This window comes from Rhineura floridana, chromosome 18 (assembly GCF_030035675.1).
Source record: "Rhineura floridana isolate rRhiFlo1 chromosome 18, rRhiFlo1.hap2, whole genome shotgun sequence".
NCBI lineage: Eukaryota > Metazoa > Chordata > Lepidosauria > Squamata > Rhineuridae > Rhineura > Rhineura floridana.
The window spans coordinates 4,534,599-4,547,049 of NC_084497.1; the positions used below are offsets into that span (position 1 = coordinate 4,534,599).

Sequence of the window (12,451 nt, forward strand, 5' to 3'; positions counted from 1 at the left end):
GGGGGGGTAGATTCTCTGGAGTGCCGCAGCCGCATCCAGACACAGGCGTGACCGGAAATACAGAAGGCCTTACGCCTGACTAGACAAACGCACATTTGTGGTTTTTACCCCCCACTTGTTCAACCCCCAAAGGAGACTCCCAAAATCAAGCCAGTAACCATTTAAAAGTTGCCCAGTTTTTAACACACCTGGGGCGGTCATCCCCTCCAACCCACCTCCTCTTGAAGAGCATTCCCTTCTGCAATGCCCGGGGGGCTGGATCCCTGTGTTTCTAGACAACAACAGCCTCAAGGCAAACTTGACACACACCCCATTCACAAGCTCAGTAGGGTAAAACTGCAATGAGATGACACTGGTTTATGGTGGGAGTTTAATCTGACTCCCCACCCCGCAAAAATTCTGGGACATTGAGGACGTGTCCTCCCCCCCCCCATCTCAAAAGAGGAAAGATTTCAGGCTGTTCCCACACCAGACATTAGAGGAAGTGGATTTTGCTGCTGTTAGCAGAGGAAGACAGGCAGGCAGGCATTTACGCAAGAGATCCGCCACAGAATGTAGATGTGGCTTCCTGGTGTTCTCTCTCTGCCCCCCCTCGCCGTTGTAAATGCCCCACAGACAGTAAAGAGTGTGCATGTCAGCTGAGCCACAATAATTGCGTGGGGGGTGGGTGAGGACAGACAGACGCACGCACAAACTGCCAGCCATTTTCCTATCCAGACCTAGGAGGAAGCCAACGGCTCTTGAGTGAATCTCCCTGCGCCATATGCGCCCACCCTCAATCCCCCGGGCAGGAGCATGCCTGAAAACACAAGGGTGCTGAAATTTTGCACACACACTTCTGAAAAACACCAGCGCCCACAACTTGTTTTCATTTTATGATCTGCTTTTTTAAAAAAATGTAAGTCTGTGGGCGGGGCCTGCCTTATTTTTTTAAACCGTGCACACCCATAGCTGGTTCTAGGGGCTTTATATACAATAAAAATATTACTCGAGGATGATATTGAATAATTATCACTGAACCACAAGTGCACCCTTAAATGGACACTGCATGCCCAGAAGAGCCCCCTGAAATGTAAGGACATGATTTGTTTGGGCCCATTCATTCCACTGAGTCTACTCAGAGAATTCCATGCAATTGCCAACACCACAAACAGCATTCCAGCGAACCAGGGGGTCTCTGAAGCCCAGCGCCCAAGTGCCCTCCCCGCAGAACGACACACCACCACAACACACTTTCGCTGCAAGAGTGTTGCAGAGGCCCTACAAGGAAGCAAAGAAAAGAGGAAGGGGAAAATGCAGCAACGCCAGAAACAGCAGACTCGAGCCAGGCCCACCAGAGACAGATGGCTGGCTGGCACTTTGCGCACCCCTTTCTGTCAATAGGCCAACCCCCCCCACCTTTTCTATTGCTGCACCTTCGTTTTCCACAGGCCAGGAGAGAGCGCACAGTATACATGAAACCTCCTCCCCCTTTTCTCCCCATATAAAAATCAGGCTGTGGTGAGCAGTGGGTGGAGGAGGAGAAAGCAGGCCATCCCCAGCTGCTGACTCTGCTCCCCCTCTTCCCCTCCCTGGCCAACAGGCAAGAAGGCAGCAGAAAGGGACCCAGATTTTTTAAGCTGCCATTTTAAGCAAGGGTAGCGATCTTGCTCCTCCTTTGCTTTTGCTTTTGCTTTTTAAAGTGTAAAGGAGGTGGCTGGCAAATTAGGGAGGGGTTCACACCCTGATTTCTTAAAAACATAACATTAACGGAAGGAGGGATTCGACAGCGCAAGAGCGATAGCCACAGGGTTCTCGCCAATTAAGTTCTACTCAGAGTAGACCCCTTGAAAATTAATGGATCCCCCGCCAAGTTAGCTTTCTGCATTAATTTTAAGGAGTCTACAACAGTTACCAAAAAAAAACACAGCTTCTTGAGCCTGCTTGGATTCCTCTACCCTCCTCAACCATCTTTCCTTTCGTGATGTGTTTTTTTAAAAGCTGGCTCACTTTGATCAGGAATGTCAGCGGTGAGTATCGCTAAGGCTGGGTACATTTGGAGAAATGAGGAAGCTGGCGGATTAAGCTAACTTTTGTGGTTGCTCACAGGAGAGGGGAAGTCATAAAGCCTAAGAGGAGGCTATAGATGTTCACTAAGGGTCCTGCACCCTCCAGCTTAGACAGACCACCATTGTCAAAGGGGAAATTTTTCCCCAGTGATGAGGGGGGCAAGCCTGTGGGACCCCTTCCTCTGGTCACTGCTCTCACCCCACCCTGATTACAGGCACCCCATCCTGAGAGAAAGCACATCCACACCTGCACTCCATTTCAAAGGAAGTGCTTAAAAAAAAAAGGTCAGATCCACTAGAACTAATCTGAGCCTTGAAAAGCACATAGAGCTAGAAAAGGAAGTGGGAAAGAGTGCCACTCTTTCCAACTCCTCCTTCAGCTCTATGGAAGACTAAAGGGAGCCATTATCACCACTAGAAGGGCAGTGAGCAGAGGACAGGGTCAGAGGATTACTGGGCCACCAGGGGAAGACCTTAAGGGCACAATGATGCCCTCAGGTACCACTTTGGGAACCCCTGAGATCAAGTAGTCTCATTCACACACCCCTTGCTTCTCCCACCTGATGAGACAGAGATGTTCTTTATTTTTTTAAAAAAATGCTTAAGTAATGGCAAATGGGACCCAGATAAGGCAATATGGTGCCTTCTAGCTATTGTTGGACTCCCAGGGTGGTGTAGTGGTTTAAGTGTCGGATTAGGACCTGGAAGACCAGTTTTCAAATCCCCACTCAGCCATGAAGTTCACTGGGTGGCCCCGAGCTAGATGCCAACTCCTCAGCCTAGTCTACCCCACAAGGTTGTTGTGAGGAGAAGATGGAGAGGGCCAAGTAGACCACCTTGAGCTCCTTTCAGCAAAGGTGGGGTTTAAAAGCAGTGAGGAATGAATGAAACCCTGACCACTGGGCATGCTGGCGGCCAATGTTGCAGGGTGATAAGAGTCCAGCAACATCCAGGAGACTCATCCCTGCCTGCCCAGCGTGAAATACACAGCAAGAGAAAAAGCTACAAATCCTACAAGTTCACATGGGAAGGCACCCAAAGGGCAGGACAGAAAGGTGCTGTTTCTTCAGGCAGAAGTGGTACTTCAACTTCCTTAGGGACTAGAACCTTGACACAGCGGCAAGCTGTGCTTGTTGGTCAAACATCTAGGAAAGCTAGTCTTTCAGAGCAAGCTTCCCTCAGCCTGGTGCACTCCGCCAGGGTTTTTTTGACTACTGCTGAGGCCAGGATGGACGTTGTAGTCCAAAAAACTCTGGAGGGCACTCGGCCAAGGAAGGCTACCCTAGACCCCACTTCTGCCACTGACCTAGCCCTGTAGCCGTAGTCATTTCATCCAAGTTCTGGGCAGAGATCTCTCAGGGATGGTGGAAACAAGGCCCAGAAAAGTTCCCAGAAGGAATGTTGGCTATTACACGCACACTTCCCTCCCCACCAAAGGGCGATGCCTCTTTCTGTGCCTTACCTGAGTTTCTGTTAAACTTTCCAACGCTTGCATTACGGACTGTTCTGGTCTGGATGCTTGCGACTGTCAAGTGGGGCAGGGGTGGGAAAGAAAAAGGCAACAATGAGAAAACGAGGCTCTTCCAAAATCACCACTTTGCCTGGCCACCTGTAGAGCATTCAGAATCACCCCTAGGTGAGCAGGAAGGAAAAGAGCTGTACAGGAATCCCCTCACCCTTTATCTTTTCCTAGCTGCCCGTGAGCGATCTCTGTTAGCTTGCAGAGATGTTCAAAAAGAAACCTAATGTGTATGCCAGTGGATGGGGGCCGCATTTGCCCCTGGGCAATCTTTCGGGGACCTCAAACCCAAAGGCAAAAGTGGGAAGTGGAGACCTTGGGCCACGTCATTGACTCAACCTACCTCACAGGGTTGTTGTGAGGACTACTAAAAAAAAAGGGGGGGGAAACTTATGCTCAATTTCTTGATGCACAAACAAGCTGGTCCCATCAAAAAGGCTCTGTCAGTGGCGCAATGGGCCGACAAAGCAGAGGGCAAGCACATGTGATCGAGTGTTGAACAACAACATACCAAGCCTGTTTGTGGCATTCCCCCCCTTAAGAGTAGCTTAAGGCTGCAAAGATGTGTTTGCTGTCTTGATGAGTCAGTCCCAAGAAGTATTTACTTCCAAGAAAGGACAGCATTTTTAGTAATACTAATACTAATAATAATAGCCCTTCACCCTGAGGACCCAGGCTGGTTACATCATTAACAACAATCAAAAGCAACTTAAAATCACAACAGAGCATAACCAAAGAAGTACCCTCCAGTCACTGTGGACCACAACTCCCATAATCTCCAACATTTCACCATGCCGACTGGAGCTGATGGGAGTTGTAGTCCAAAGGACCGGGAGGGCACCCCATGTTAGCAGCCTCTGGTGCAAGGGGGAAAACAGATTAAGAAAGAAAACCATTTACCATTAAGCCAGTTTCCACCGTAGGCACCAGAGTCAATTTGCTTCCGTCTCCAACTCCAAGATCTTGCAGTTTGCCTGAACTAAGTCGACTAAAAAGTTTCAATGGGGTGGGGGGAAAGAGAGAGAGAAGAGGAAAGTATTGTTACTTTCAAGAATTTAATTTTTTTTAAAAACTTGCTTATGCAAATTGGCAATGTATCCAACTTAATTCTCCTCAGAGTAGACCCACTGAAATCAATGGACATTCTGCACCAGCTGCAGCCTCCGGACCACCTTCAAGGGGGAGCCCCATATACAACACCTAGCGGTAGTCCAGACAAGAAGTCACCAGTGCATGGACAACTGAGGCCAGGAACGGGTAGTCCAATTTATTATTTTTAATGGATCTGCTCTGAGTAGGACTAACATTCCATATGACCGAAGAAAAACTATTAGGGGATTAAGAATTATTACAGGAGTGTTCTTAAAAAAATAATAAAGATTGCTATTAAAGGGCTTTCATAGCACAAAATCAGCAGCGTTCCTCTGATTATTCATCTTTTCAGTATTTTATGGGGGGGGGGCTTCCCGGAAAAGGTTTCACCCCATCTCTTCCTTTTCTGCCCTTACGTAAACACAATATCATAAGTCTCTCTCTCCCGCCCCCAGACAGAATGGCTCTTATCCTGCAGTCATCCGTCAACCAACTATTTCTTTCCAAACCCCCCCCCCCAAGCTATTCAAGACACTTTTAATGACAGATCTGGAGAGACCAGATAGGGGCTGTTATTTATTTATTTTTTTAAAAAACCCACATTTTAAAAAGAAAAATCACAAGAGCATCTGTGATCATTGGGGCAGCTTGGGGGGGGAGGAGAATGGAAAGGAATACCTGAAGGAGAATATATTTCACACACACACACACACACACACACACACACACACACACACACACACACACACACACACACACACATATACATATATATACATATATATATATATATATATATATATATACACATACATACACACACACACGCATATATACATACACACGCTAGATTTCAAGGCCCAACCCTTAAATGGAAAAATAAATAAAATTACTCAAAAATTAGTAACTATTCCAATTTGTGGGGGGGGGGTGCATGCCTTTCTAAGTTTGCATTATTCCCTTGCATTGTCAAATCATTGGGAAAAGGGCTGGAATATAAGAGGTTTTTTAAAAAATAAAACTTTGATTTTTTTTTTATAAGAGCAATTTCTGGTGTGTGAGTGTTTTGAGTCATATTTAGGCACATCAGAGAGAGGGAGGTATGGGTGGGAAGGGATACCAATTTTGGGTGAGGTGCAGAGACGGGTTATCCGGGGTTTAATCATACAAGGGCAGCCTTCTGCTTTTTAAGGACTAATCTGCTTTACATTCTCTAACAAAGCTAAGGGGATTTAGTTAAACAAAGGGAGATTTGGGGGGGGGGAGGAGAAGCCACCCTGACCCTTATAAGCCCACTATTGCAATAGGACTTCCACTCCCCCCCTTGCAAAATAATAATACTCTGCAAAGAGAATACAAGATCTGGGGTTCCCTGCAGCACACTGCCTAAGGGATCCCCATAAATCTATATCTATATATATTAAAGCAGGTAAGCTTTGCACAGAGATGGCGCGCGCTCGCTCATGTGTGCGCGTAGGCATGCATCTCTCCTCTGCACTTGCACGCTAACCAAATCCAACCTTCCGAACAAAGGACACCTTCAAGAACGGCAAGGCCGGGAGGGGGAGGGGGGAAGGGGCTCCACAGAGGATTGCCAGCTATGCTCCCAAAAAGCCTTTTTTTGTGGGACGTGCTCCCAGCGTCCACCACCCCCATTTAAAAAAGAAAAAGCCAGGATAGATTTTTGGGGGGGAGGGGGCTATTTGGGAAGCAGATCCAACCTGAATCCTTTCCTTCCTCTGCCTCTCTCCTTTCCCCCCTCAACGCATCCTAGTTAGTTAGGTGCCTGGACGTCAGAAAAGCCTTCCACAGATGCGTAAGGGGCAATTTTCAGCAAATTATTACCTCTCCAAGACAAGTTCATAAGCTGGGATCTCAATGGACTGTGTGCGCGCATTATATACGAACACCATCACACACACCCTGCCACAGGAAAAGGGATCAGTCCCAATTCCACCCCCCACCCAATTCAATCAATTCCTGCTCCCAGTGGAATGAATGGATCCAAGCGAGTCCCGCCCCTCCATTGCCATAGGTGGCGTTCAATGCCAGCCTTACTCAGAGTAGGCCCACTGAAGCCAACGGGCACGGCTAACTTCCGCCAGCTCGTTTCAATGGGTCTACTCTTGAGCAGGGCGAAAGAGGTGTCGAGTGCCCTTCCCTCGCTTTTTCATGCACTTCTTAAAAAGTTTTGACCTGTTCCATGCATGGCGTGGGGTTAAGTGCTACACCTACTCAGAGTAAACCCAGTGGGCATTTCTAACTTAGGGTCATTAAGTTCAGGGGGGTCTTCTCTGAGTTGAATACAAAACCCCAGACCCTTGCTAGGGGAGCCAAGCCTCTAACTTACTCCTGAGTAGACTGCTACAATGCCGCCAGGCATGCTTAGCTAGAATGAACCCCCCTTGCACTCAGGGAGGTTTACTTCTGAATAGAGCATGCCTAAAGGATTGGGCTGCAAGTCAAAAGAGCTAGCTTCATAGTCTACTCAAGAGTAGACCCAGTGAAATTAAAGGACACGATTCGCTGCGGTATATTCATTCCAGTGGGTCTCCTCGGAGTAAACTGATCTGGGGCCAACCAAATGTCTAGCCCTCTTAGTCCATTCATCCCAGCGGGTCTGCTCCGAGCAGAATTGAGTGGGCCACAGCTTCCCCGAGGTGAAGAGGCCACGATCCTCTTGGGTGCATCCATTCCAGTGGGTCTCCTCCGAGGAAACTGAACCCTAACTTCATGACTTGCAGCTTAGATCTCCCCCACGTCTTTATTTTGGATTGGGGGTGGGTGGGGTGAGATTAGCAGCCTTGAAAAATAAGGATCTCTGACTCTCTCTCTCTATATATCTACATATACTTGCCTTTCTTTGTGCAAGAGAGCCAACCTCTCCTTCGGGACCTTCAGCCTCTGAGAGAGCCGCCGCTTCAGACCTTCCACCGTCTCTTCCACGGGCACAGATAGCTCATACCGGGCCCCGGTGGTCGTGTGAATGAAAACGTTCATGGACGGGTCGCTCTGGACGGCGTCGCAGGCTGGGGGCCCCCGGCTGCAGCTCCTAGGGGTGGGTTGGTGGTCCATCCGATTACCTAGGGTTTTTTTTGAGGGGGGGGAGATGAGACACAGATCAGGCAGGCAGACAAAGCAGCGCCTTTTCCCCACCCCCACGTTCACACGACAGAGCCCGGAGCGAGTCCCCTTCACGGTTCAACACGCCGGAGCGGATGCCCTTGTACTGGAGTGAAATCCAGATGCAATCGCTTCGGGCTTTCAAAGAGGGTCCTTTTGTGTGCGCGCAAAGATCGCGGAAAGGGAGTTGGGGTGGAAGGAAGTCCTTTGTCCTTTTCTCTTTTGCGCCACCCCCCAAAAAAATCCACCCCTCCCCTCAATTTCCCTCTTTTCTTAAAGACAATGGGAAGCCAGAGGGGAGAGTCCTTAAAACAGAAAGCTGCCTCCGGGTTGAAATGCAGGGGTTAAAAAGGAAAAGTAGATTAAATTTATATATATGTATTTTCCGTCTGCCCCCCACCTGAGCCTCGAACCCGTGGCCAGAGAGACACAGCCCCGAAGCAGCCGGCGCCGCCGCCGCTCCCGGAGTCTGGCGTGAAACTAACCAGCGTCGGGAAGGCAGAGCGAAAAGGAGGGGGAGATGAAAGGGAGCCGGGGGGGGGGGGAAGGGGAAGTTACAATGTATCAACGTTCGAAACCGGGGGCGGAGCTTCTCTCCCCTCCCCATTCATTCTTTTCTCTCCTCTCCCAGCCCCGCCGCAGCCAATCCGAGCCCTCCGAACGCCGAGACGCCAGCGCGCTGGGCCAATGGCAGGCGGCTCGCCGCTCGCCACCCCACGTGGAAAAGAGACCGGATACGTGGAGTCTCTCCCCCCCCCGCACCCCAGCGCCATCAAACCATAGTAGGAGGGGCCTTTGGGTGCCAGGATGGAGGTTTTTTTTTTCTTTCTCCGCCTACACGCTTTTTTTTTTTGCAGAGCCAGCCCCCGTGTTTCCTCCCCCAGCCCACCCCCTTTTTTTAAAAGGGCCATTCATAATATATTATTTCTGCAACAAAGGGCTGTATAAAAGAACGAGGCTGTGCGTGTGTGATCGATTCGATGGTGCGTGCGTGCGTGCGTAATAGACATGGATTTTTAGATTCAACGCTCTTCCTACTCAGAGTAGACCCAACGGAAGTTCACGGGCACGACTGTTTCAAGGGGTCTACTCTAAACAGGGCTTAGCTGAAGGCAACCCATTAATGCTTTATTTGTAGAATGGGGGGAGGATGTAATTAGAAGAGGCAGGAGGGTTGATCTTCTGATACAAATAATGTTTTCAATTTTAGTTTTAACACTGGAATTAATATATATATAAATATATGTATATATGTATGTAGGTATAGGTATAGGTATGTATGTATATATAATGTGTATATGTATGTATGTATATTATACACATACAACAACAGTAGTTTTGCCAGGATCAAGCTTTTTAAGATTAGAAAAATTTAGGATAGCATTTCTTATGTAATGAGATCCTACACATTTATTGTTGTTAAAATCACCATCTAGATGTATTTTTACATGCAGTGATGATAATAAGTATCATTTTGCCAGTGTGGCATAGTGGTTAGAATGTTGGACTACAACCTGGGAGACCAGGGTTTGCATCCCCACACAGCCATGAAGCCCACTGGGTGACCTTGGCCAGTCTCTGCCTCTCAGCCTCAGAGGAAGGCAATGAGAAACCACCTCTGAATACCGCTTACCATGGAAACCCTCTTCGTAGGGTCGCCATGAGTCGGAATCCACTTGAAGGCAGTCCATTTCCATTTTTTGCCGTGAAGGGCCCCTCCAAGGGAGGCAACCACATATTAAGATACAAAACACTTTTAAAACACACACACACAGTCTTAAATGTGCAAATGCAAATAGTCGCTCAAAACGGTCAGCAAAGAAAGTTTGACTGTGCTCAGTAGGGCTAACTCACAGGTAAACTACACAAAATTGCTACAAAATCCATCCTACAGGCATGGTCACTTGACACCAGCTCCCCCCCCCCAAAAAAAATTGATCAGGAGCCACTCTAATTTTGGCTGGTCAGTGGGATTTTATCAGAAGGAGAGCAACTGGCAACAACCTGCCTAAAAACAGGAGGGACTGGAAACTTACCAAAAAAAATGAGGCTAGAAATATTGTTCGCGATTATTATTATTTATTGTAAATAGATATTGTCTTCATTTATTTAGATCTTGGTGATTTAAATGAGTTATTTGAAAATGCATTCCCCTTATTATATAAGGAGAGGGGGAGAAAATGAGTTTGTACATCCCTTTCAGAGGGTAGCTAGAAATTCTTCACATATCTTACACGTACCCTCAAGGTAACAGTCCTGAACAAGGGGTATTTATAATTATGTTTCTTTCAGCAGACATCTGGCAATCACCCCTTTAGCCCCCATGCCTGTTCCAAATGTGTGGGCTCCTCCTGAGCCCGTGCTAACTGACGGTGTCTGTGAGCATGCACAGAGTTCATTCCACAGCACCTCTCATATAAATGTGATGTGACCTCTCATATAATGTGACCTCTCATATCAATATATGTGACCTCTCATATAAATGTGATGTGATGTGACCTTCCTCTTTCAACAAGCCTTTTAAGCAGAGACCTTATCCCAGTCTGCATCTGTGTTGGAACGGCTTTTTAATATATTTTTAAATCTTCTTTTTAAAAAAATGTTTTTAAAGCTTTTAAAAAATGGTTTTAAAGATGTTTTGTTTTAATATGTTTTTAACGGTTATTGTGTTTTGAAGTCTCTTTTATGATATTTTAAAGTGTTTTTAGTGCTTCTGTTTGCCGCCCTGGGCTCCTACAGGGAGAAAGGGCAGGATATAAATCTAATAAATAAATAAATAAATGTATGAATCCACACACAGAATTCTGAAGGGGAAGCAGATAGGAGCAATTCCCACTCATAAAGTCACCACAAGAGACTCCCCCTCCCCAATAAGAGAAGATTAGACAAATTCATGGAGGACAGGGCTATCGATGGCTACTAGCTGTGATGGCTGTGCTCTGCCACCCTAGTCAGAGGCAGCATGCTTCTGAAAACCAGTTGCTGGAAGCCTCAGGAGGGGAGAGTGTTCTTGCACTCGGGTCCTGCTTGCGGGCTTCCCCCAGGCACCTGGTTGGCCACTGTGAGAACAGGATGCTGGACTAGATGGGCCACTGGCCTGATCCAGCAGGCTCTTCTTATGTTCTTATGTAATAAAATAATACGCCAGCCGTGTAGAGCAGGCCTCCCAACCCCCCTTGCTGCTGAGACAATCAGAAATAAAACACGTCTTTCCCAGAGCCCCACAGATCCATAGGAATGTGCCCTACAGATCTGCTTGCATAGAGTAGGCGTCTCAGAGCCAAAACGTTTAGAGGTTGTGTTCAACATCAGTCACACCCAAGAGTAAATCTTTGGGTTTACTCTTGATTTTCTCAATGGCTGCAAAACAATGTGATAAAGAACTGCCTGCCCTACAAGAATGAGAAAGAATAAAGAACCGCATGCCTTGGAGCATGTGCAGCGTGCCTCAGGCCTCACTGGGGAGCTCAGCCAGCCTCTTTGCACAGCTGACTGTGGGAATGTTCCCAAATCTACCAGGAGATGTTGGGGTTGGGACCTAGAGCCTGTTGCAGGCGCAGCAGTGCTCGGAGCAATGGACCTTTCCCTAAAAACAAAGCAAGGTTCTGGCCCTCATGGCTCTGATTTACACAGGAGCCCATGAGACAGGCCCTTGGTCCATCTAGCTCAGTATTGCCCACACTGGCTGGCAGAAGCGCTCCAGGGTTTCAAGCAGGGGATATTCCCAACGCTACCTAGAGATGCCATTGGGAATTGAACCTGGCATGTGGTATGAAAAGGAGATTATCATTGATTTATTGCCCTCTTATTAACCTTTTATGTCGGTGTAGGAAAATCTATGTGTTCAGTTCTGCAGAACAGAGCTACTTAGAATTTTCATCAGACTGGGAAATTATGACTGCAGGCCTACGCACACATCCTGGTGTCCTTTTATTACTGCTTACAATTACACCCCACTTCCCCCCCAAGAAATTCAAGGCAGCAAATGCGGCTCTCCAACCAACCTCTTATCTGCACAACAACCCTATAAACTAAGTTAAGAACAGAGGGGGGTGTGTGAGAGAGAGAGAGAGTGAGAGAGAGACAGAGAGAGGACTGGCTCAAAGTCAGCCAGTGAGCTTTGCAGCTACACAGAGATCTGAACACAGCTCTCTGACTACTATACCATACTGTTTTGCTGCAGAGGCCGGATGGAGAAGAGGTTTTCTGAGCAAGGAGTCAGTGTTGTTATTCCCTGAAACTGAGAGAGGTGTTGTCTTTGCCCTCACCCTTGTGATTCGAAACAGTACCCTCAGTCCTTCAAAGAGGCCACCTTACAGAATTGTGCAAGGAATCAAGAGGTCATCCAGTCTGACCCACCAACCAGAGGTAGGTTGATCCAACAGGAGTCCCTTTGTCAATCCCCTTGTGCCAGCAGAGATCACTCCTAATGAGCCAACAGCTCTAGATATCCAGCGGTACCCACCAGGGCAAAACTTTAAGGTAGAAGTCGAGGGGGACCCCTTCAGCAGAATGTGATGGAATACCCCTCCCCACTGAAAAAAACCAGCAAAATGGTTGGCAACCACATTTTGAAGGAAGTGAAATAATATACTTTACCATCTAAAAAGGGGGACTTCCTTAGGTGAAATCACACCCTTTGCTATCTAAAGAAGAGCTCTGCTCCAAA

General features: G+C 47.6%; 1 protein-coding gene across 2 annotated transcripts in view; it reads right to left on the reverse strand.

Annotated features, from left to right (window-relative positions):
- Positions 1–12,451, reverse strand: part of MIDN (midnolin) — a 43,538-nt gene that overhangs the window by 23,202 nt on the left and 7,885 nt on the right. Inside the window, exons 1-4 of one of the 2 annotated variants that reach the window (XM_061601094.1) lie at positions 8,183–8,341; positions 7,517–7,742; positions 4,468–4,555; positions 3,511–3,573 (exon numbers count right to left, since the gene is read on the reverse strand). In XM_061601094.1, coding sequence (XP_061457078.1) covers positions 3,511–3,573; positions 4,468–4,555; positions 7,517–7,734 — 369 coding nt within the window. In that variant the 5' untranslated portion in view covers positions 7,735–7,742; positions 8,183–8,341. Of the gene's footprint in view, positions 1–3,510; positions 3,574–4,467; positions 4,556–7,516; positions 7,743–8,182; positions 8,342–12,451 lie in introns of those variants that run through there. The other variant, XM_061601095.1, reaches the window with a different exon arrangement.